The sequence below is a fragment of the Marmota marmota genome, unplaced genomic scaffold, assembly GCF_001458135.2.
Source record: "Marmota marmota marmota unplaced genomic scaffold, marMar, whole genome shotgun sequence".
NCBI lineage: Eukaryota > Metazoa > Chordata > Mammalia > Rodentia > Sciuridae > Marmota > Marmota marmota.
This window is the reverse complement of record NW_026000164.1, coordinates 13,613,193-13,639,562: the sequence shown is the minus strand read 5'-3', so window position 1 is coordinate 13,639,562 and position 26,370 is coordinate 13,613,193. Positions and strand designations below refer to the sequence as shown.

General features: G+C 36.8%; 1 protein-coding gene across 13 annotated transcripts in view; it reads right to left on the bottom strand.

Annotated features, from left to right (window-relative positions):
* Nucleotides 1-26,370, bottom strand: part of Dgki (diacylglycerol kinase iota) — a 340,467-nt gene that overhangs the window by 153,077 nt on the left and 161,020 nt on the right. For all 13 annotated transcript variants that reach the window (XM_048786882.1, XM_048786881.1, XM_048786888.1 and 10 more), the window contains 7 exons: nucleotides 25,094-25,207; nucleotides 23,588-23,725; nucleotides 20,455-20,533; nucleotides 10,019-10,074; nucleotides 9,047-9,109; nucleotides 5,621-5,694; nucleotides 1,920-2,031 (listed from right to left, as the gene is read on the bottom strand). In XM_048786882.1, the coding sequence (XP_048642839.1) occupies nucleotides 1,920-2,031; nucleotides 5,621-5,694; nucleotides 9,047-9,109; nucleotides 10,019-10,074; nucleotides 20,455-20,533; nucleotides 23,588-23,725; nucleotides 25,094-25,207 (636 nt within the window). The remainder of the gene's footprint in view (nucleotides 1-1,919; nucleotides 2,032-5,620; nucleotides 5,695-9,046; nucleotides 9,110-10,018; nucleotides 10,075-20,454; nucleotides 20,534-23,587; nucleotides 23,726-25,093; nucleotides 25,208-26,370) is intronic.

Below are 26,370 nucleotides of genomic sequence, written 5' to 3'. Positions count from 1 at the left end.
CATTGGCTTCTCCCAGCCGCCTCTGCAGCCCTCCCTACCCTTCTTTCTGTCTTATGAAGCCGATCTGTTTGGACTGTATTGGTGGCCTCTGTATCCTCTGGCTCCCGGTCAGGCTTCTCCAGAGGAAGCCACCTGCAGAAGGTCCAAAGGACAAGGAAACCATATGTGTGCTCTCCTCTGCCTGGAAGGCACAAGTTGGCAGCTTCCTCTGCCAATATCACATCTATCAAGGGGCCCCTTCCAAGTACTTCTCTTTCTATTATGGGTGACCATTTCTTTGTCCCTCGTCCTTCTGCTGAGGAATTGTCGCTTCCTATAAACTTAGTGCACTATGAATAAAGAGTCCCTCTGTTCAACTCTCCTCTAATAACTCAGTTTCTATCTGCCCATCTCCCCTGCTCAGACACTCATTATACATTTGTAAACAAACAACCCCCAAACAGACCACATGAAGAAATACAGATATAGACTGAGAAGCCGTAGAAGGTGAAGAGTCAAAAAACACTTTAAAGGGAGAGGAAGAACAAGGGGATGTTGGAACCTCTGCTTGACTGGTAAGCTACTTGGGCTAGAAAGCAAAGATGGACGTGGGGAAAGCTGGAGAATCAGAGAAAGCTTGCCGTCAAAGGCCAAGAAAGGATTTAAATTTTGACCCTAAGGGCAAAAGGAAAGTATTTGGTAGTCCTTATGCTCTCCTAGGGTTACACAAGGGACATCATCCCTCAGACAATTCTTGACAGCCTTCTACCTCACGGCCAGGACCAGGAAGCTCTGGCACATGGTAACCATTCAATAAATGTCCACTGGATCAGTGAATGAATGAATAAGTGAACACATATGGACAGTTTGGGTATTTTTCTCCCTATATACCAGCATAGTTTGGTCACCTCCAATAATACTTCCTTGCATATCTCCTGTCTGAACTTAATCCAGTTTTTTCTTTGATGTATCTTCCTTGTAATTACCATGCAAAGCACTGGTGAGAAACAGCAGCATATGAGCTATAACCCTAAAAAGTAGGTCCATCTCACTCTGTCATACCATAACAACCTATTTCATTCTAGAGATGGCAAGTTGAACAAGGAACATAACTCAAGTGATGGAGATTCTTGCCATGACCATTGTAGATTATTCTGTTAGGAAGTCATTTGAAATTCACAAGAGGATTGAAAAGAGATCCATTTGCTTGATTTTGAATGAGAAGTACAACCTCCTTGCTCTTGTGCACAAGGTTTAATTAACCAAGTACTAACCAAAGATTTCAAGTAGAGGCTTTAATCTTGATTTGTTTTTTTCTAACTGATAACACAGATTGATTTACACAAGATAAAATAATTGTATAATTTTAATTGGTTCCCTCATTTAAGAACAAACAGGAATGCATAGATAAAACCTATTTGAAAACATACTTTTATTACAAATTTACCATTTAATACAAGCAAACAGTATTGAAAAAATCAAGTGATCTCAATATTGTAGCAAGTGAATATTTACTAAAGTCACGATAATGATGTCTTTCTATATGTAAATATTTTGAGATAATGGATATGCCCATCTCATGCATAAGTAAGTAAGCAAGATGAAGTTGAACACAAATAACCAATTGAATTTTTGCCTAAATATTCTAGTACTCAGTTATCCAAAAAGTACTAAATGCTATGGTTTTTACATCAGTGCTGGGATATTTCTGTGGGATATTGCTTTTTAATTAGCATGAAAATTTTTTATTCTGGTAGAAAATTAAGAAAAGTATGAAATGATACTAATTTAATTTTTTTTTTGAAATTCAATCACATGTTCATGAGTTTTCACTTTTTTCATGTTTTTCCTAAGCAACTTTATACTGGATAAGGACTGTAAATTGATAAACTCTATGATTTAAATGCATTTTGTTTCAACAAAATAGTTGTACTGCTCACCAAAGAGGCCATGGTGAATCCAATGACTTCAATATAGCCATCATCATGACGCTGAGGCTCAAAGTCATGGTGGTCTCCCGGGTTTCCCCAGGGCATTGTGCCAGCACAATATCTGCAGGATAAGGGGAAAAATAGAAATAAATAGACTCTATTCTGCTCATGATTCTGTCATTTGAGATCAACTGGCAGTTAAAGTAATGAATACATATATCAAGACCTCACATAAACTCCATAAATATGTGCAATTGTACTTATGCATCATTTTAACTCAAATCTAAGTTACTTATTTACAGTTAGAACCAATGCTCATTAAGTATAAGAACAGTTTTCTGCTCTTGGTATACACCTTTCAAATGAAAAGAAAATGAATTTATCATCTCCAAGGTACGATCCTGCGAAAATGGCCATAATTTTGCAACAAAAGCATCCTGTGGTATCCAAATTTCCCCTAACTCATTATTTATCAACATTTCTCACTTTAGGATTATGTCTGTTTCTATGTTCTCCTATGAATTCTCTTTAGGTGGTTTCAGAATTGGTGTTAAGGGAAGACACACACATACTAGTTTGAGAGACAGGGAATGGAGATGGGTAGCATTCACCACAATATGCGTGATTTTAAGATAAGAAAGGCCTATGAGAGAAGAAAAGACAACTGAAGAAAGTAGAGGAAAGGGAATGGGGAAAGACAAAATCAGAATGGAAGGGGGAAATGAAAACAATTAGAAAAGTAAAGGAAAGAGAATATAAAAGGTCCAAGAAAGAAGAGCATAGGGATGAAAAAGGAGAAGAGAAGAAGAAAAAATACAGAATGCTACTACCCAATGTTTCCTGAGAATCTAGGCCATCTACAGAACTAAGCTAAAGATATCTCTGGAATGAGACTGCAACTGACTATACAGAGCACTGCCAAGAAGAATCAGGAGACTACGATGTGTTTTCACAGACATAAATTTACATAGAACTCTCATTTTAATTAAATTCAGTCTCAGTAAACTTTATCTGCAGATTTTGTGTCTGAGTTGGTTAGTGGGTGGGTAACAAAGGGTTAGAGATCCATGCCTTCCAAAATCTTGGCTTGGAAGCCAAGAATCATATTTGATGTTGCTGAGGTAATGTGCTTATTTTGAGACTAGTTACTCTTAAATATTCCTTTCTTCTGAGGTATATAATAGTACCAAAGATAATTGACATCCTGGCTAGAAAATGCTTCTCTAATTGATTCTATTTTTTCAAAGCAATCGCCTGGCAATGAAATCCACACATGAATCAGGCTGGATGGTTTCCTAATAGCTTTTGGGAAACTGAGAACAAAAATTTATTCACTTCTGTCACTCCTGGAGGAGGCAGAGTAGGGATAGGAGGGTAGTAATTGAGAACTAAGCAAAATGTTCCAATCAAAAGGGGTTTGGGGTCTGTTAGGGCTGGATGAGTCTATACTAAGAACGCCATGTGACACACAAAACCACCTACCACAGAGAACACTAGATAAACCAGGTAAGAGAATAAAATTATCATCTGAAAACCTTTCATGAGCCATTAAGATAACCGATTTTCTTCTACAAATGGCTATCCAGTTTTCCCAGCATCACTCATTTAAAAATCTATCTTTTCTTCACCTTATGCTTTTGGCACTTTTCTCAAAGATGAGATAACTCTTGTCAAATGTAGGTTTGTCTCTGTGTCTTCTCAACTATCTATTCCCTGGGTCTCATGCCTGTTTTTGGCCAGTACCATTCTGGTTTTGTTACTATAGCTTTGTAGTATAATCTGAGTTTGGGTACTATGATCCTTTAGCCTTGTTATTATTGCTCAGGATTGCTTTGTCTATTCTGGGCCTTTTATTCTTCCATATGAACCTTAGAACTATTTTTTTTTCCTAGTCTGTAAAGAATGTCATTGGAATTTTGATGCAGATTATACGGGTTACTTTTGGTAATATGGCCATTTTTGACAATATTAATTCTGCCTATCCAAGAACGTGGAAGGCCTTTTCATCTTCTAATGCCTTCTTCAACTTATTTCTTCAGTATTCTATAACTTTCATTGTTCAGATCTTTCACCTCCTTGGTTAGATTTATTCCTGGGTCTGTTTTTAGGCTATGGTGAATGGAATTGTTTTCTGATTCCTTTTCTTTGGGGTTAATTATTGGTACATAGAAAAGCCATGGAATTTGAATGCTACTCTTGTATCCTTCTATTTTACCAAATTTATCAGCCCTAGATGTTTTCCTGTGGAGTGTTGGAGTCTTCCAAGAAGGGAAATAGACCCCTATCTATCAACCTGAACAAAAAGACAACACAAAGTGAATGAAAAACTAAGGAATTAGACAGAAATTGTGCAGCTGATGGAAGAAAAGATAAGGTCAGCACACCAACATATAAGCACAGACACCAGCTCCCTTAATATGACTGCTGAAGCTGAAGAAATAAAACCAAGAATCAACAAGGGGAATGGCATTAAATTAAAAAGCTATGTATAGCAAAGGAAATAAGAGTGTGAAAAACACATATAGAATGGAAAGAAATCATTGCTAGTTGCTCTTTGGACAAAGGTTTAATATATAGAGTATATTAAAAAAATTTTAAAAACACCAAAAAAACAACAACAAATAACCCAATCAGTAAATAGGCAAATGCACTAAAGTAACATTTTTCAAAAGAAAAAATGCAAGTGGACAATAAATATTTTAAGAAAAAAACATGTTCAACATCATTAGCAATCAGAGAAATGCAAATCTAAACTACAATGAGATTTCATCACACTCCAGTTAGAATGTCAAGAATATTATTTATATTCTTGATGGATATTATTTATATATAAAGGGACACTTATATATTGTTGGTGGGATTGCAAAAACCACTATGGAAATCAGTATTGAAACTCCTCAAAAGACTAAGAATGGAACGACCATATGACCCGGTTATTCTGCTCCTCAGAATTCATCCAGAAGAACAAATTAGCACATTATAGTCATACATGCATTCCGATGTTTATAGCAGCAAAATTCACAATAGCCAAGTTCTGGAACTAGCCTAGGTGTCAGTCAATAGATGAATGAATAAAGAAAATTTGGTATATACACACACAATGGAGCCATAAAAAAGAATGAAATTATGTCGTTTACTAATAAATGAATGGAACTGAAGAACATCAGCTAAGTGAAATACGTCAGAGTCAGAAAGTGGAGAGTAAACTGTTTTCTCTCATATGCAGAAGCTAGAGAGAAAAAAGGAATAAATGAAAGCAAATCTCACAAAATAGAAGAAAGATCAGCAGAGTAGGGGATTGGGAGGGAAGGCGGACAGGAGGGAACAGGGAAGAACTAGAGAATAAAATCAACCAAATTATGCTATATACTTGTATGAATATACTACATGAATTCCATGTTTATGCATAATTATAATGTATATATATATATACATGTACATGTAAATAAACATGAGGAAGAGGAAAGGAAAGGAGACAGGGAGGGTGGGGGAAGGAAGGGAGAGAAAAGTGTCAGTATGAAGAATTAATTGAAACAAATTATGCTATGTATATATAGGAATAAGTCACAGTGAACCACACTGTTATGTATGATTGTAATACACTAATAAAAACATAAAAATAACTGATTTTTATTGGTAATACCTGAAATGTCTCTGTTATGAAAACAGGTATACATCAAGTCAAAGGATATAATATAAACAGAGCTTACCTGGGTATATTTAAAAATACTATACACTGGAACTTCAGTTCCTGAATCTTTGGGGTGAGATCTGTTCCATCACACTGCAACAATGAAAACAGAAAAAGCAAGGGTTTGAAGCAGTCACAAGTCTAAGAAAATTATCAATATAACTGGGTTGACAACAATAGGCACCATGATCTTATTCCCCTTGTCTCTAATTCTGGATGGCCAGTTACTATGATTGAAAATTTATGCTTTTTATTGCTTAACTAGACCCAGAGTTCAGAGCTGGGTTTCGTTTTGATTTAATATAAAACAAACCTGACATTTGACAAAAAAATAAACTGTGTCTTTTTTCACAATCACAGTAAATATCGTCCTTCTTAACCTTGGGTTATTTATTATTAGATACTTATATGCAGAGAATCAACAATGAAAGTCTTACCAGAATGAAAGGAATGAAGCTATAAATGAAGGCAGTAGCATTAACTACCACAACCATCTGATTCAAACAAGTTATTTGATTTCTTTGAGATAATTTTTATGTTTAAAATGTTAAATGTAACATTTTGAACACTTTTTAAAAGATATGCATATTCAAGTTTTTAAAAAGATATCTATTATAAGTTAGGATAAGCTCCAACAGGCCATCTGATCTTTGCCACAGGGAAGTCAGTATTTTGAATGAAATAATTAATAACTCTCATGAATGTGAAATGAGTATGGAAATACTAGACCAAGAAAACACAAAACAGTAACAAGTGATTACTTTTTTACAAATTTAATCTGTAACAGAAATGGACTGGACTTTTGAGAAGAAACTGCTTTTCTGTTGATTGACATGACTCTGGTCTCGAAGGCCCAGGCCAGCCTTGCTCAGTGCCTCTGTGTGCTTCCCTGATCTGTCAGTGCTTTCCCCAAAGAGGAACATCCTCTGACTAATCAAAGGAGACCCTTCCATTTGCCTTTCTCATTTCCCACTCGTGACAAAGATCAAAAGACAAAAACTCCAGTCAGGGCTATAGACCCCTCAGTGGTCAGAGTCACAATGTCTGCTTTTCTATTTGCTTTATTCATAGCTTCATCCCAGAATTTCCTCGCATTTTTCCTTTTGGGAAGAGGAGTAAAGCATTCCCAAAGTCCCTGATAATTTTTGAGGAGTTCTTTAGGCAAAGTTTTAAATGAAGTAGTAATGATTTTGATAACAGTCAAGGTTATTGTCTAAACACCCGGAACTTTTCCTGGCTGTTCTTATACAGCCTAATTTTCATGAGCATGCTCGAAAATGGCTTCCAAGAAAGCTTATAGACTTAAATAAATGAAATGTTTTCAAATGTAATTTAGATAGGAATCAAATTCTAGATGGTGATCAAAGGTGGTTTTAGAGAACTCTCAACTACTAAGCAAACATAAAGCCTCCCACTTTAAGGACTTGAAAAGAGTGTGTAGATGACTATACTAAAACACTGACTGCTCTCTGTGCCAAAGAGAAGGTGGTCTATGGTGTACAAATCTGATCATTCTAGCTCACCTTCCATCCTTTCCATCTCACGGTCAAAACATGCAGCAATATCACTGCAGAGGTATCCTATGTCAGACAACAGTGGTCAAATATGGTTTTTTTAAGAGACATATCTTATTATGCCTGTTTCACAGGCAGGAAAAGCAAGGTGTTTCAAAGGTTCAATGACATAATCAAAGTCATATACCTAGGAAAGGCAAACCTAAGACTGAATCCCAAATCCTTACACTTTGTTTCTAATATTTTTTTCCTCCTCCTAAAAGTACATAAGATTACAAAGCTATTCCACCTGGAATATTACATGTATTGGCTGATTCTACATTTTTCCTAGTGATTTGCTGCTATTTTGGCCTCTCTGCAAGCTCATTTTAATCCTTGCTACGTAGCTGCCCATGTATGAAGCAATCATTAAGAGGACTGCCAGAGAGAGAGAGAGAGAGAGAGAGAGAGAGAGAGAGAGAGAGAGAGAGACAGACTCTGGTGATTAGGAAAATATGCAGAGATTGGTTTCAGTCCTCTCTCCTGAGCAGTTTACTGACATTCAATGTGTCCACTGCCCAGCTATGATCGAAAATTTATGCCCAGCACTCACTAGCTCTCTTGGCAGGCACTGTCAATGTTCCTCTAAATGCAAAAAATACTGGAAGGGTAGTGATGGTCATTTTTGGCTGGATGGCAGGCAGAAGAAGAAATGGGCAGTTTGATATAATGCTGCTGGTACTTAACTTTATTAACCATAGTTTTATCAAAATAAAGATCTTCATAGTACAATGGACTTGTGTATTTCTTCCATCTAGTTTTAAGAAAGAAATATTTGAATTATCAAGATTCTCCATCACTGACAGACACTTCTCATATGAGAGCCAAAACACATGCAAGTGATGCCAAGGTTTGTTAATACCAGAGTGATGGGCTTAATTTCCCATTTAACTGATTTAGGAGATTCGTGTCTCATATGTGCTTTACTGATGATTACAGATTTTTATTTGTATCTTCTCATGCTCCGCTGTATTCCTCTATATCATTATTAGCTTAATATCATGTTTTTCTCTATTTTTATGCATATATTTTTTCCAGTTTCTCTGATCACATATTCTTCACCTATGCCATGATAAATCCAAGCCTTACTATGTCACTACACATCCTTCCCCATTTCTATATTTTTCTCCTTCTATCTTTTCTTCATTTATGTATGCAACTACACACAACAAAGATCCATCCAACCATTTACTTAACTTGGTTCCTATAAGAAACATTTTGTCTTTCTTAACTAATTTTAAGCTGTTTTAAAATGCAGCACCTAGAAAAAGGTAAATTTATCTCTCCTTTTCCTCCAAGTAGTAGATATCTTAAACCTGGGACAGAGAAAAAGAAATAAAATGAAAATTCCATTCAGCGGTGAGGAACCTGACCAGCCTAATGGGTAAGTTAGCACAAAATAACAAATTCAGGGAAGGCCCTGTTCTAAAATGGAGTCCTCTCAGACAGTCCTAGAATAAGGACATTTGTTTGGTGAGCTTTTGTTTACACTTCACGAGCCAGATAACATCATTTCTTTGATGAAGGTCTTCCTGATGCCATAATATTCAAGGTTACTTTTTTTCCCCTTGTGATACCACCATCTTGTACGTATATTGAATAACTTTATTACATTATGCTCCAGTGATTTGAGTGGCTTTCTCCATAACTGGACTGTGAATTTCTTCAGGAATGAAACCAGTTTTTATATTCATCTTCATTCCAGCAACTAAGCCAGTGCCCAAGACATGATAAGTATTCATAAATACTGCTTGAGTGAACCACACTAAGTGATCTCTAAATCACACATAGTCTAAGAGATTAATCCACACAGACACTGTAATTTAGGAGTTGTTTCTTGTGACATTCATATTCACAGGCAAAAAAAATGAACTGACATATTCAATACTTACAACAACTTTAACATGTTTGGATAGATCTCTAGAACTTCTCTGTAGGAAATCAGAAAAAGCTGCCTATACATCAGAAGGGGAAAAACAAAAAACTTAGTTACATGGTTTTTCCATATCCCACTTTCATATTATAGACAGTTCCCAATGATTCCAAATTATACAAAAATATATAACAAGTTCTCCTTTTGCTGAATCCACAGTAAAGCAGGAAAATGATTATCAAGTTGAAATATTTCTTTTTGTTTTTCAAACTATAATCTCTAGTAAAATTTAAGACTACAGAAAGAGGGTGAAAAACTGGATAATTCCAAGGGTCAGTGTGAAGATGACTTTGGCTGTCCTCCCTGACTGTCCTACTGGTCTGTTAGATGCTAAAATAATCTTTAGCATTGCCACTGAGAATGCCCTGCTTTACCTCTTTTATTTTGACTCCCTCTATGCAGTGGAATAAACTGTACTTTCTTAATTAATATTTTGGATGACTATTTCCCGAGGAGGAAAAGAAGGGTTTTCCTTTAATTTCGTATCTGCTTCCATGAAATTCTTCCCATGTTCTGTCAATTTGTCAGTTTCTTATCCAAACATCAATGTGTACATGTGAAAATGACATTCTAATCTAAGACTCTTTATACATTTTTCAGTCTGTCGATACAGTTTTCCAACTACCTGTCTGATTTCCCCACTCCTTACATTGGTTTTGATGTTTTCCATATGCCTCCCTGAATATCACCCTCTCTTATACAGCATGAAGCCTTGCATCTTTAAAATTCAGAGTTGATAAATATCAACTCCCTTTCTGATAACAAACTTAAAAAACACACCATTACTTTCATTCTTAAATGAAGACATTAAATAGTAATTATATAGAGAAAGATAATAATGTCTGAGATATGTTATAATTTTAATATAGTTAGTGTCATTGAATTAATATTAAATAATATATAATGATTATAAAATGAAATATGTACTTACCCCTGCATAAAACATTTTATTTCGAAAACGACTATTGAATTTCTCTGGATTTGCCTCTGTGAAAGAGGAGAGGTAGTTTTGTTATAGGCACCTCATTAGAGATTAGCAGTTTTACCCCCAGACCTACCTATAATCTATAAGGCCAAAAGATCCTTGAGCAGTTTTGGGTTTTTTTTGTTTGTTTGTTTGTTTTTGTTTTTTTAATTATCTTTCCCTAGGCTTCAGGGAAATACAGTGGCCCAGTGCTACAAAAGTTTAGCTCCAAACTGGCAACATCAGAGCAAACTGGCAGCTTGTTATAAATGCAAATCATTAGTTCCTACCTAAACCTACTAAATTAGAATGTCTGCATGCAGAGACTAGAAATGGTGGTGAGTCTCATGAATATTAAAGCTTGCGACACTCTGGACTCTTCCAAATAGCAGGTTGGCAGGAATTTGGGGCAGAGATGATAGGGAAAGATGATAGGAGGTAAAGAGGTGATTATTTTCATTGACTTCTACAGGACATCGCTTCCATAAACTATATACACAACTTCCAAATGTAATCAAATATGGAGAATTTAGATAAAAATTAATGGAGAGTTTGCTTTTATAAAATTTCTGCACTACCATCTGTTCTTGCTTGTCACAAGCCTTGGAAAATTATTTGTTTTGATGGAGAATACACACACACACACACACACACACACAGATGGTCTACTAAATGGACTTGGCTTATTACAGCAAAGGCCCTGACTAAAAATGATTTTAATTTGGATTTTGCCTCTGTATGCTATAAAGTTTGAAGACCCCAAAAGATGAAACAAAAATGTGTATCAGAATTTTCATGTGAATTCAAGGGATTATAAAATCCCCAAATTAACTATAATTTTCTCAAATGTTTTTCTCCAATAAAGTTTTAAGACATTCTAAAAGAAACTACTATCCACATTCGGCCTTCTACTATTTTATTCCAGACATCCATCATTTCCTTCTTAGTCTAGGTCTTTCTCCCAGTCATTTCTCGATAGGTAGCAGGATGACAAGCTGAAACTAACCGTGTTTGTGAATGCCAATCCCCAGCCATCACCCTGAAGAGTAACAGAGTTCACTCTCCAAGACCAAACAACATGCCCAGGACCTCAAGAAATAATCCTAGACAAATGATTCTTAGATTATTTTCATGATTATTGTATCATCATGGTAGCACATGACACGGAAAACAAGTTGAGAGTTACAAACTTTCATAGATTGGTCCTGGAGAGCTGTCTTCATTGATATACAGTTTCTGTATATCAAAGCTTTTCTATACTCTGTTCTAAGTTCTCTAACCCTAGAAACAAAATGAAATGAAGACTCATTTATACATTAAACAAAAAGAAGATGAAAATGGCATTAATTGATCTGCATCCTGATTTCCCATGCTTGGCCTGAGAATAAACCATTTTCACATTTTAGGTCTAGTGCAGGTAAATGTGGCTATTGAACAACATGTCATTTTTTATCTATTTTTGAATCAGATTTACCTGGGTACCATTTGCATGTACCTTTACATTAACAGTCTCGCTTTATGAAACCAGAGGTAAAATGAGAAACTTTTTACTGTGCAATTTATCATGAGTACATAGACCCTAATTAAAAAAGAAACAACAACAACAACTCAGGCCCAGCTATTAAGCAAGCTACAGGCAAGGGAAAACAGCAGCCACAATGCTGGCACAGAACTTTTTCAGGGCATTGATGCCCATAGCTATTAAGTGAATCATCTGTCAACTATTAACATTTATTCATTTTATAATTTATGGTTTGAAAATATTTATATTGCAATGAGGTTTTTCCAGAAGCTGAAAAACTGAAAAAAAATATTTCTTTTTAAAGAATAGTTTCTTTTTCCTCTCAAAAGACAGACTATTTCTATCTTTAAGATCTCCCAAAATGATTACAAAATTAAGAACTAAGTGGAGTTTTTGGTGATTTCATGCACACACTTGAGGAAAACAGTCACCTCAGATGTATTTAGTGAAGTCACTAAATAACATGAAATAAGAATTTAAAAATAGAAAAAAAAAAGAATTTAAAAATAGAGATCCATCAAGACACCTCACATTCAGAGAGGTGTTAGAGACATAAGGTAAACAGGTAGGAGATTTGCACTTATGCTTTGGGTGTGAGGTTAGAAAAGGTTCAAGGGAATCCTCTTAGTCCCAGGACAAGAAATTTGCATATTATGCTATGACACACACCCTGATGGCCTTGACAGCTGGATTCTTTTCCTATGTCCACATCTATGCTATTCCAAGAAAAAAAACAAACAGATTCACAAACAAGGGGCAGCTGGAGATGTTTTAGCTTAGACCTAGAGCTTGAACACTTCCAGTGGAAGCCAGGTCATAGGAAAGTCAGGAACAGCCTGCAGACAACAATATTCAGCAATTCCCCATTGGCTATTAAAAAGAGCTAGGATGGTTGATTGTCTGTGTGCATTCACAGGAGCTGGTATGCCTTCAGGGAGGACCAAGAGTGAGGACTCCAACTACATCAAGAAACAGAAGGAAGAATAAAGAATTGGGAAAGCGTCAGAGAGAAAGTGTAAGAGCTCCGGTCCTTCAGGAAGTTGTGTCTGCTAGTTGCTTTCAGATAAACATGAAAGGCCACCCTCAAGAAAGGCTAGCAATACTCAAAATATCCCAAGACTCCAACAGTGGGAGGATCCTTGATACACTGCTCCAATTCCTGGGTTGCCCATTCTCCTCATCTGCAAGAAGTGGTGTCAGACAGCGAGGCCCAAGCACTCACTGGATTCATCCAGATCTTCATTCTGTTCATAGTGTGACTGAACACCAATGGTAGCTTTATTAATTTTTTTTATCCCTGCCACAACAAATCACTATAAACTTGGCAACTTAAAACAACATCCATTAATTTCCTTAAGAGTTCTTCAGGTCAAACTTCTGGACTAGGCTCTCCTGGGTACTCTGTTCAGGGTCTCATAAGACCCAAATCAAGGTGTCATACTGGTGAACCCTTATTGAGGGCCATGGGAAAGATTCACTTCTAAGCTTATTCAGGTTGTTGGCAGAATCCATCTCCTTAGGGTTGCAGGACTGAAGTTCTCTCTCACTGCTGGATGGTGTCCAGGATTAATTCCCACTTCTAGAGGCTTCCTGAATTCCCTGGTTCCTGATCCCTTCCATCATCAAAGTCAGCAATGGAACATCAAGTCTTCACACTCTGAATCATTATGACTTCCCCACTTGCTCTCCTCTTCTGCTTTGAAGAGCTCATGTTTTTAGTTGTGTCCATGCAGATAATCTAGAATTCTCTTCCTACCTTAAAGTCACCTGATATATTAACTTGCATCACATCACAAAGTCCTTTTGCCATGTAAGGTAACACAGCTGACAGAGCCAGATGACAACTGGTTGTGGAAGCCAAAATGCTACAATCATTGTCCACTGTCTGCCACATAATCCACATCCCTCTCATATGAAAAATATATTCATTCCCTCCAAGATCTCTAAAGACCTCATCTCATTATAGCATCAACTCAAAATCCGAAAATCTCATCTAAATCTCATTAGCTCAAATTTCCCAAATCTTATTATCTAAATCATCTAAATGATTTAGCTCCAGATATAATCCATTTGTAATGATGATGGGGCTGTGAGTATAATCCATTCAATTGATTCAACGTATTAACAGCATGCTTATATCCAACACAATAGCATGACAGGAGCCATCAGAATGGGGATCCTAAAACTCTGCTTTTGTCTGTGATTGGCCTTGCAGATATAGCTTTCAGTTCCTTCCAAATATTTATTTCAGTCCAGTTATCACCCTCTAGGTCTTTGGAGGGCCTGACAAAAGCAGATTAGCTCAGTTTACAGAGTTTATTCGTTTACTCTTCATAAGCTTTTCTCCCCTTTCTCCTTTAATGGCCCTTGCAAATGAGGCCCATAGACTGTTCTATTTGAGCCAGTATGATGGCCTTCCTAATACCTGTGTCTTCAAGAAAAGAGGAAGTCCAAAATACATGAGTCACCTTGTTCCTGTAGTGCTTTCCTCTTACAAAGACATACGGTGACTGGTGTATAAATAGTCACATCGCAATTGCCTTCCACACATAGATCATTTCTAAATTCCTAGCCACCTTAAATATATAGACATTTTCAAAGATGATTACTGTTGCAACCTCTAAGGTTGCTTAGCTCACAGCACAATTTCCTATATACTTCTTTCCTCTGTGGAGCTTATAGACAATAGCCCCATCCCTTTGTCCCCCTATAGTTATTTCCCAGGAAAGAATATAGGTAAAGAATTCAAGGGGTTATCCATCTGTCACCATAGATCTCCACCCAGCATCAAGTTACCCAAGAGTCCAAATAATCCAAGCTCATGGAAGGGCTTATGAAACACATATTGGTTTACCTTCTCAGATACTTAAGTAACACACAATTATTATAATTTTAAAGTCAACATTCTGATATTCCAAACTTGTGAACATGCGAAGCCCAGTGACCAAAATTTAGGAGTGAAATCTCCCAGGTAACAGACTACTCCATAGAACAGCACATAAAAGTGGAATCATGAAACCATACCCCTGCAGAGGCATGTCAAGATGCTACTCTTTGGCACTACTCATGTAAATTCAGTTCTACCTATATATTATAAAACCCAGTATGTGAAACAAAAGACAAGCAATCCTATGTTCTTCATTTTTGGATTAAAAAAATTCAAATCACATTGAAATATAGAATAAGTAGTCAAAAAGTGATCGTGTATGTTTATTTATATTTCTGAATGTATACAATATAAAACAAAATATGTATTATGTATTTATAGTGACATAAATGCGCCCTTGTAATCTTAGATTTTTTAAAATAAATATAAAATGTATAAGACTTCTGTCATCTGATATAATTCACTGCTTTAAAATGCATAAGGACTAGTTGTTATGGTTTGGATGTGGTATCCTCCAAAAGCTCACATGAAAATAATGCAAGAAGGTTCAGAGAAAAAAATGATTGAGTTATGAGAGTCTTAACCTAATCAGTAAATTGATCACCTTGATTAATTGAGTAGTGACTGAAGGCGGGTGGGGTGTGGCTTGAGGAGGTGGGGCATTGGGGAAGTGGCTTTGGGATATATATTTGTATCTGGTAAACAAAGATCTCTCTCCTCTCTCTCTCTCTCTCTCTCTCTCTCTCTCTCTATATATATATATATATATATATATATATATATATATATATATCTGCTTTCTGATCAGCATGTGAGCTGCTTCCTTTTGCCACACTCTTCCACCATGATGTTCTGCCTCACCTCAAGCCCCAAGAAATGGAGCCTGCTATCCATGGATGGAGACCTCTGAAATCCTGAGCCCTCAAACTTTTCCTTTTCTACAATCCTTCTGGTTAGATCTCTTCATCACAGCAGGGGAACAGCTGACTAAAACACTGGTTAAAAAAGCTGCATGCACACTTGCTTCAACTAATCTTAGCCCAAATTGCCTTTGATGAGATACTCAAAGAGAAAAGCAGCTCAACCTAAAGGTGAGGTGAAAAGACAACTGTAAACACAGATACTGAGAACAGAGACTCCACATGGTAAAATACATTTCCAAGTTTTCAGAATTGGATTATTACTCATGTTACCTACATGCACATTCATTTATGCCAGCTCGTACATTGACAAGGAAGTCTCCCTAACTCATAATTCAAACTGGGGCTTTCACCTACAGATCTTAAAAACTTGTTCAAGCACACATATAAATTGAGTATGCATATCTTTACCATACTTTTTCTTTACTCTATTTCCAACATCTTTACTGAAATGCATACCAAATTCAGTTTTCCTGAGACATATTCATGAGGTATTTGCAAATGCAAAACTGTATTTGTAAAAATCAACAGGCAATTTGAACCTCATATGCCTCACACAACTTCCATATTCTCTCCATTGGATATTTATTTCATTTTAAAACTTCAGTTCAATGACTCCATAACCTGTGCCTATGGTAACATCACCATCCTAGATTCAAATTGTATGCACTAAAAAAATCTTTCATTTTTTCCAACATCATCTCACCTTAAGGAAAAATATTTTTATGGACTTTATCATCATTTTTCTAATATCATAAAAATGTTATTGTGTATTAATTGCTCATTGAACCCATCCCTACGACAAGTTCATTGTCTCTGTACTTTTTTCTCCTGTCTGAAATGCTCTCATCAACTTCATTTCTTGTCTATATCATACTCTTCTTTCATCTCCCAGGCATATTTCCATCTATACTTTCTGAAAATTTACCCCATATTCTTCCTCTGTCAATAGTCCTGCTGAACTCCCATATTATTTATGGCCTCTATAACTAGCATTGCCTTCACTATATGTACCTTCTTCTACTATTTATCTTTTATCAGTGGGAGCTGTCCTGCAATCAAACATTCTGTTACTGCAACAAATACTAATGGAGATAGCCATTGGGCTGTGAACTGGGAATATGAAAATAAAAATGTGGTCTTTTACCCTCATGAAGTTCAGAGTAGAGGTGACAGGTCGAAAAATGAAAAATAGAACATAATTTTTTACTATGGATGATATTTTTGTGAGATGAAGTGGTAGAGTGATCAGGAAAGTGTTCCAGAGGGAGGTATACTTGAATCATGAATGACAAGTGGGTGACACACAGAAGTTCAAGATGGAAAAGAAAGTTTCAGACAGAGACTGCAGGCAGTGAATTTCTCCAGGGCACACTGCACTTCAGCTTCAGTGCCTGGACAAAAGACATGCAGCGTGTCCCTTGAAGTGACAACAGTGATGGAATTTAGCAAACCACTGCAAGGAACACCTTTTTAGAAAAATATGACTGTTTCCTATGAAATGAGTCATAAGACATTGACAATCCTTTGAAAGGTGCTGATCTGCAAGTCTCTGTATATTCAGTGAAAATAGTAAATCCTAAATCAAATTTAAATACTGCCTCCTCCAGAGACATAATTGCGTTTCCTTGACCTTGTAGCATAAGGTTCAACTCCTCTGAATGATAATGTCAATGAGGCAATAAAATGCAAGCATCCAATCTCAGGCTAGAAGTTTGATGTATTTAATATCCAGACCCAAAAAGTAACAATCTCATTCACATGGTTGACAAAGTGAGACCTAACTTTGTCACTGATAACCATAATCATTGTTAACAAGGTTAAACATTAATAGATTGGAATATTTTCAATATACTCCCTCAAGCACTGTGATAATACAATAATGATGAAAGTACTGGGCAATACCCCAAGTGACAATTAAATGATCAATCCTATTACCTCTCCAAATTCTGTTCCATATTACTGCACTTTTTGATACTTGAGTAGCACAAATTCAACCATGAGTGCCTTGGTCACTTTGAGAATAAGCATCTCTGTTTCCAACCAAATGAAGTATGCTTTCTTTGTTATCAAATATTAAAAACCCAAGTTGTCAAATATTTGCTGCCTTTAAAAACAAAGTCAAACAAAATGTTAAGACTGTGCATATTCCCTGCTGGACTTTCTACTAGTAATTCTAAAAGCATTTGCATTGTAATGACACCAATAAACTGTTTCAAAATAAATGGCACTTTAATTGTCCTTTCTAAAAGAAATACATGGCCTATAAGTTATGCTAAGAACTGTCCATTTGATGAGCTATTCTCTTCTTTATGCCAAAAATTCTTTCTGCAATTACATTTTTAAAAATTCTTCCTTCATGAGATTTATATTTATAAACTACTGCGTGTAGACAGATTGGCATAGTTCCCAGTTTAAAATACTGTATTTCTTGACTAATACCTAATAGGTTATTTTATCCAGAATCATTTTTTTCCAGAACGGCTCTCTTGAGACTTGAATCACCCTGCAGGTATTTTATAGTAAATTATACAAGTTTTATCATTAAACCTTAATATTGTGAATGACTATGTCTGAGAACAGTCTGAAGTCTCATCTCTGAGTAGTCTTTGTCTGAGAACAGCCACTCACACCCTACCAACAAGAATGAATCATCCCCACCCCTGTTGAAAAATGGCCTGACTTATGTTTCATTTTTTCCTGTAGCTTAGCTTAAGATTTTCTTGACTGACCAGATAAAAATATGGGGGAAATCCAAATGAACAGAAATCAGTTTAAAAACTAGCTTTAGTAATTATACTTTTCATGCAAACATTTTTTTTAATTTAAAGTAAAAATATATATTAATAAATACTGAGATTTCTGATACTTGGAGTATCAACAAAATTTAGTTCTATTGTATTATGGACATTTATTTTCACCATCTCAATCTCATCTTCATGAATATTTTATCTATTATTCTCAATCAACAAAATTCTCCTTTATTAGCTCTTTGTACCTGGTTTTCCTCCAAAGGCTCTGGTTTGCATATAAGAAAAATGCTAGCAATTCCATTTCATATCACATAAAACAATTACACTAAGCCTTTGCACTGAAGTATTCAAAGATTAATGCTTGGAATCCTTAGTTGATTGTTTTTTAATATCACTCATTTAAACTATGTTTACACACACACACACACACACACACACACACACTTGCATAATCTACTTTAAAATTAAAGAGTCCCATAGCTTAAAGTAAGAAGAAAAAAATTACTTTTCCCCAAAGAATTCTTTTATAAACCTGGTTTTTCTACTTTGTGTCACTCCCAGGTCTCTTCTTACTTTATGCATAGAAATTCCATCAAACTACAAAAAAGTGTATCATTAGGATACCTTTCAGGATAATTAGACTAAGTATTAGACTCACTTAAATGGGCTCATTGTGGGCTACTTACTCATTTAGATTTCTTTTCATGCCAGGAGGCCTATTTTGAGAAATTCGTGTATTAGTGAAAACTCTGTTCTTTTATATGTGTTATTAAGGAACTTGGGAATCTTATTAAGAAGGCTAGGTCCAGTCTCATAAAAAATGTGAAAGGAAAAAAATGGGCCAAGAAATAAAAAGTGAAATGTCCCATTTACTTTCCAAATGAAGTCTCCATAAACATAGGAAGAACAATAGGTGATAATGTGGCCTTATGTAGATGCCTCTTACTACCACATCTCCAAGACTTGTCCATAGCAGGATGTGGGAGGGCAAAGGTGCTTCTGATTTGGGATATTTAAGATTCTTTTATCAAACATCCTTTCTGTGTGATTTTCCAGTTAATCAGAGAAGACCAAACTCTGGCTTGAGTATCGCTCTTTTCTGGCATAGAATATGACTCCTAAAGAGACTCTCCCCTCAATGCCTCATGAAACCAGAAAGGCCAAGGTCTACCAAAATGCCTGAACTCTATGAGGGACTTTCTAGATCTGTACTTTGGCTGCAATTTGTATTCTAACAGTCTGAATAGCTCCACCCTGGACATTTTAGTCCTAGGAGCATTATCAGAATTTTTTTTTTTTTAACCTTATTGCCAGAATGTGAAGTTTTCAATTCTAGCTTATAGGACCCTGTATTTCAAATTCTATGGTTTAAAACTACTTGAGCTCTGCAGAACCTTGAGGTAAAGAAGTAAAGTAATTCCTCATTTATGACTTCCACCTCCCAAGTTTCTGAATAAAGTTCAATGCTACCTACCTCCTGGCATTATTTTGGGGATATATAAATATATTTGCAAGAAACCAGGTACCAACATAAGTCATCGATAGACATAAAGTTTAGTTATATTCATAGGAAGAGAGTGAGAGAAAGAGATTGACAGAGACCAAGAGAATAAAAAAGAGATTGTTTGAGTTTACCAAGCATATACAGAAATCCTAAACTTTCTCAGCCCTGAATAGCTTAAGAAAATTTGAGTGAAATATTTCCATCACATTTCATTATTTCATCTTTCTTCTCTTTCAAAACTTGTTTTGTTTGTTCCCCATCTCTTTTAGTACTTGAAGTTGCCCCGCTGCCTCATTCGCATCTGTCTCATCCACTGGGAATCACCTACCTTTCTCCCTAATTCAATCACCATTACACTTTTGGTGTCCAAATTATCTGTAGCCCCTGTTATCTACATGCCTGCTGCTTCTTTGTTTTGCTGTCATCTTTCAATGGCTCTGGTAATGACCTATGGAGCTTCAATCACTTGTGGTTTGTGAGGCTGTGAGTACCCTTGGGTGGAATCATCTCTCTTTATCTTAGTAGTTCACTCAGTTCAAAATTTCCATTCAAAGTAAAAGGTTAATAGTCCTGAGAGCTGGAATGTACATTTAGTCCGGTACTTTAGTATCTCTGAGACCCCAAACAATTAGGTCTCTGGGCCCCACTTGTAGCCACTTCCCATTGGGACTAGCTCCCAGGGTCATCATGAAGGTTAAAATGGAACAATACTGAAGCACACTGCAAACACTTAAGTGATATGTAAACAAAAGGGAACATGCAAAACACCTGCTGGGAACTTCCTCCCTGGGAGATGGAAATGGGACGTTGTCCTCACCTCTGGATTCATGGAACTCCAGTGTGACATGAGCATCAAATCCAAGGCTGAAGTAATTATTGAAAACATTCAGAGGAAGCTGCAATGATAAACAAAGACAGAGGTAAACTGTACGTAGCTGGTTAGAAAGAGAAAATAAAATCTAATGCCAGTTACTTAGTTCTGGGGCCAGTCCCTGGGAGAAATCAGCCACAACCCAAAGCAGGTAGAAAGAGTAGGGTTCTTGAATTAATTCTTTCATGAAAGTCCAAATCAAGTAACTAACTCAAGAATTATAAATTGTATAAGGAATAAGAGCTGTAGATATCAATTATTAAATAAGAATCACTCTCACACATGTTGCAATAACTGAAACTTGTTAATCTCAGGGTACACATCTGTGATAGCTATAAAGATCAGTTCACTAAGCAAACTTGGAAAGCCAATTCAATTGTAAGGATAATGTCTAACGGACCTAATCAGTGGATACACTTTTTTCAAGAGTTCATATTCAGCATATGAATATTGTAACTTAAAATGAACAATATATAATCTGTTTATACCCTATCTTTAAAAATAATTTTTATGACAAAACTCATAAAAGAAATAAGACAGTGAAAATCATTCAGGCATTGTTGATGTAAAGGGAAGATAAACACCCAAGTGTGTGTGTATGATACATATATATGATATATGATACATGCATATGATATGTATATACATATGTACATACACCAGCAAAATTCGGATTCCCATTTAGTTTATCAAGCCTGCATCTTTGATATGACTGAAGTCTACAAACACCCACACAGAAACACACGTTAGCTTAACTATCCTGCCCACAGCCTTTGGGGCCCTGGCTGCTCCTGCTTCAAGTTGGTAAAGAAGAAAGCTAAACAGTCTAAAACCCCATGTTAAAAATTGTGAAATCTATATCATGTTAAAGATTTGGTTAAGTGTTAGAACAGGTAGAAAAATGCAACATGGGAAACTGAAAGATAAACATTAAAGTAAATAAAGAGAGGTCAAATTCACAGTTAATTATCAGGGTTGTGTCCCAAGCTGAACTGCACCTCTCTATTATCAGAAGTAAGCGTTTTAACCCTCATGGTTTCAAAAGTAAGCTTATTGCATGGCTTCACAGGCCTCACAATCACAATCTATAAGATTTTATGTCTTACTACTGGGAAAACAAAATAAGAGAGAAAGAGCAAGAGAGATACCAATGCAGAAAGAAAGACCTTAGATTGCCTGGGTCTCTAATGGAAGTAAGGAAGGACCCCACATGCAAGCCTCAGAATCTGAGCCTATAATGACCCAGAGGCTAACTGAACCCCTAGAAATGGTTTTCACTAACTGGAGAGCCAAGAGAGAAATTACACACATAGAACAAGGCCAAAATCATGTCTGTCTCTCCTGGCTTCATATTTGAGAATGTCCAGTTCCTGTACTTAAAATATCAGTTCTAAGTGAGGACAGTCTGGCAATCCTGCCAAAACCACACACATGTTCTCCTCCTCTGCCATTTATGTCCTTTTGGCTACAATTCTAACCCATGTCTTAGCATCCACTGATGGTTAAGGAAAACATCTGGTCACAATCCCCCTAAATAATGTCCCAATTTAACTTATTTTTAAGCTATTCATATTTTCCAAGAAAATGTGCCCCTATTTTCCTACACATCTCCTCAAAACTCAATTTCCAAAGCCCTTTAATTATCTGTACTGATGTTCCCTGGCTACATGGAGAAGTCTTTCCATTTCTTAAACTGTTGGGAAGAGAATTAAATGTGGACTTCAGTTATAGGCCAAACCATTCCAAATTTGGTAGAAGGGCCTTAAATTTTTCATGTGGTAACTCTTCTTTCTATTTTAACTATTTTCTATCCAATTTCTATAAGTTCAAATAAATACATCTGTTAAAAGTATTATATTTCTGGCTCAGTGGTCAAGTGCCCCTGAGTTCAATCCCTGGTAACCCGTTCCCCCCAAAAAGGATTACATCCTTGTTGTTTAAACTGCATCATTACATTATACACTCAATTATACATAATGAACTCAGCTTAGCTAAAACCTCCTATACATAAGGGACATTTGATTCAACGGAGCAGTCATGGTATGTACTAGAAACTTTATTAAATACAGAATCACAATTTTAGGTGAAAAAACTAGGAAGACAAGGTGAAACATATTTTAACCAAATAAGAAACTTGAAAGCACCTATCACAATTGGTCAGGATCATGGTGCTACTGAATGAATGGACTTGGCCTAAATGATGTGGCGTTCAGTCTACTTTAAGGCTGAAAGACCCATGAAATCTTGGCCTCATCAATGGCAGGGTACAACATAGCAGGGATGCTGTTTCAAGTGTAGATGCCTGGGCCTTCTCCCCACATTTAATTCATCAGGATGCCTGGTGAGTGAGCTCTGAAATCTTGCCTCTAACATACACCTGGAAATTCTTGCACATACAAAAGTCTGAAAACACTATCATAGAAGACAAGTGGAAAGTAACACAGAGAAAGCATCTTCTCGGTAAACCACAAAATTTAACAGAAATTGAGGCCAGAACTCAGAACCAGATGTTCTAGGGAAGATGCACAACAGCACTATCTATAAATATAGGCCCTTGGTTTGGCTTGAACTGAAAGCTCAGTAACTAGAAGAAAACACTGAGGCAAAGCATTTATTTAGGCATCTTCAACTCCCAACCAGGTGAAGAAATTGGCTTAGTTCAAACCTCCTACACATAAGGAATATTTGATATCAGGCCAGACATCTCAGGAGGTTTTCTTTCCACTGAAAGGACCATATGCTTGATGCTTTGGAACACGTACATATTCCATCTTCTCATAAGTTGTTTACAATTAACTTGGATGATTAAAATAGGGGATTCATGCCTTGCTAGTGTGAAAGTTAAAGACAACTTCCTAAGCTCTGGAAGCAAGCATGAAATCTGAGTCTTTAAAGAGGGTCCACGGGGCAGGTTCCGTGGGGGTGGTGCTATTACTCTCACAGCCCCGGGAGACAGGAACTCAAATGCTGCCCTGTTATAGGAAGGAATCAGCCCAGGACTCTACAGCCAGAAATGTGTTTCCTGTGACTTAGGAAGATGCTCTGGGGCTCCTTTCTGCTGAAGGAAGGACTCTCTAACCTTACATACGCCATCTTCAAGCTCTTCTGGAGGCAAGTCTGGGTTCCTTTCCACATGGAGGTTCCAGCGATCTAGCTGTACAATGGTCCCGTCCTCCACCTGGCATAGGATCTTAGAGACCGGCTCATCTGTGTAACCCTGAGGACAAAATCAAAGAAGACACCCATTGCTGTGGGGAATGAAGCAACGCCTCTGATCCTACAGCATGCAAAGAAGGGTCCTTCTGCTATGGCTCTGCTTATTTTGATGTTAGCCAGGCTGGGAGAGCAAGCTGCTTTTCTCCAGGTATTAAAACATCAGGCAACACCTATAGGCAAGGGACTTAAAACACTCACTCTCACTGATTTAAGCTGAAAAATAATTTTTTTTCCCAGCACCAAGAGCCAGTGGTGGGCATTGAGGGTCATGCTGGAGGGCTGTTTTTATTGGAGTAAAAAATAGGACTTTCATTCCACTTACTAGAGCAATTCAGGGGTACACAGAACAAATGTGTGTAGAAAAGGAAGAATCAAGTCAGGATTCCAATCAATCAGTTTCTCCTACTATCATTCCATCTCAGTCACCCCTCCCTGGTGGTGTCTCAGTCCACCATCCTTCTGTGACCTGAGGCAAATCAGACTGAGGAACCTCTTAGGGAGCTACTCATTCCTCCTGGATGCATTGTGGACAATGTGATTATTAATATGTGAAGCTAATTGGGATGTGAGAAATGAGCACTGATAATCCCTTAGTTGCTGCATATGAATATATTTACTTACATATTGCTGACTATAAACCACAAAGCAAAATGAAATTCTATAAAAGGTTAATGTACCCAAAGGCCAGATTAATGTCTGCTGAAGATCATTTTCATATGAGATGGAGACTTATGTGAGTAGGTAAAAGGTAGGTATGTATGGCGGTATACGTTAGTATCTTGTGCCTTCTTAATATCTTAGTACTACTCAATCAAACAATAACAATAGGATGGCCAGTTAGTGACAAGAGAACTACTTCCCCCCACACTTGCCTTAAGATGCTCCATATTGGGAAGGAGAGTCGAATACCTGTATAGCCAAAGCCATGATAACACTGATCAGAAAAAAAACCCATGCTCAAAAAAGCCATAAGGTAAGGATTTTACTGCCCAAAAGTAGGACCGTAGATCTAAATCTTATTTGTTATTCTAACCAGGGCTGAGAGCAGGATTAATTCAAATTTGTAAGGACTGGAGACCAACCCCCCGACACTATGTCCTAGTAGGCACCTCTTAATACCCCACCCCTGTGTTTTGACCACACATTTTCCTCATTCTGAACTTTCCCTTCCCTCTAGCTGATGGTAAGTTTAAAGTGAAGAAGCTACCAAATAAAATCAGGGTCATGGGTACTTTGACTCCCATTTCTAACTCATCTCTTGGGCACCAACAGCATCATGCCTCCCTCTAAGAATCTTCCCAAGCATGTGGGGGATCCAGGGATGCTGTCTGCTCCTGTGGTAGGGGCAGCCTCTGAGAGTGATGCTTACCCCGCCCCAGTTGAGAGTTCGAGCCAGGTCATTGCCAGTCCCCAGAGGAAGGACCCCTACAGGAGGCTGGGGGCTCAGCTGCAGCTCATCCAGGATGGAAAGGATCCAGCCCACCTACAGACACATTGGGGACCAGAAGACAGAAAAGAAAGATAAATAAGTTACAAAGAAGACAGTTTGAGGGGAGGCTATACAGAACTAAACCAAATGATTGCTGAGGTTTTACTTCTCTTGCAAACACGTTTTAATCCAATATGTAGGGGACAGAAAGGCCACTTATCTCAGGCAGTTTCAAAAGGGTAAATCTCTTCATAGGAAAAGGACCATGCTTTATCACATAAGCAAAACTAGACCCATCATCTGTGTATTTAGCTAGATACGTACTCTAAAATTTAGGAGAGTTACTATAACAGGGCACAGGAAAATCTGACTATATAACATTGATTAAATTATTTAACTTCACTGAGACCCATTTACCTATTTTGGAGTGGAATAATAATACCTACCTCACAGGATTGTTTGGAGATTAAACTAAAATGTGTATAATGCCCTTTATATGATCTAGGGCCTGTAAAAGTACTTGTTAAATGATGGTTGCCCTCCTTCCTCAGCATTGCAAATTGTTTTTTTCCTAAATATCCACGTAGCCTCTTTAATGAAACATTATGAAAAGATAATTATGGGTGGACCTAGTATCTATTATAAGTTTAGGTAGAAAAGAGATACTTATATACTAGAATAATATACCCCGTTTAATCTTTTTCTACGATAAATAATACTTAGGTTGTGGTCTTATTATAACCATTTAGAAAAATTACCCCAAACCTGGAAAAAGCAAAAAGGAACCTGCGTATCTTTACAATGTCATATAAGAATAGTGTTTCACAGGCCTACGTAAAGAATTTTATAACTGTAGGTTAACATGGTAGAACTGCAAATGTCAAGAAGAGAAGATTAAAGGTTGTGGTTATAGTTCCCCATGACATTAACCAATTTGTCTCAAGTTTAGGAAAGTACTGTGGTCTGAACTACATATTTCTTCTTCTCCTCTGCTTCTCTCAGTCAGCTTTACCATTTTACTGGGTCCCTCATTACAGAGCCAACTAAATTTGACAGGTATTCATTCCATATTTGCATGAGAGTCATGTTTTCTTAAAGCATTCATAGCACAGTTAATGAACCCATTCCAGTAAAACACAGCTGAAAGGAAGAGATAACTGAGTTAGTCTAAGATAAAAGGTAGAATGTCTGTTCTCAATAACAAGATAGCATGCTTA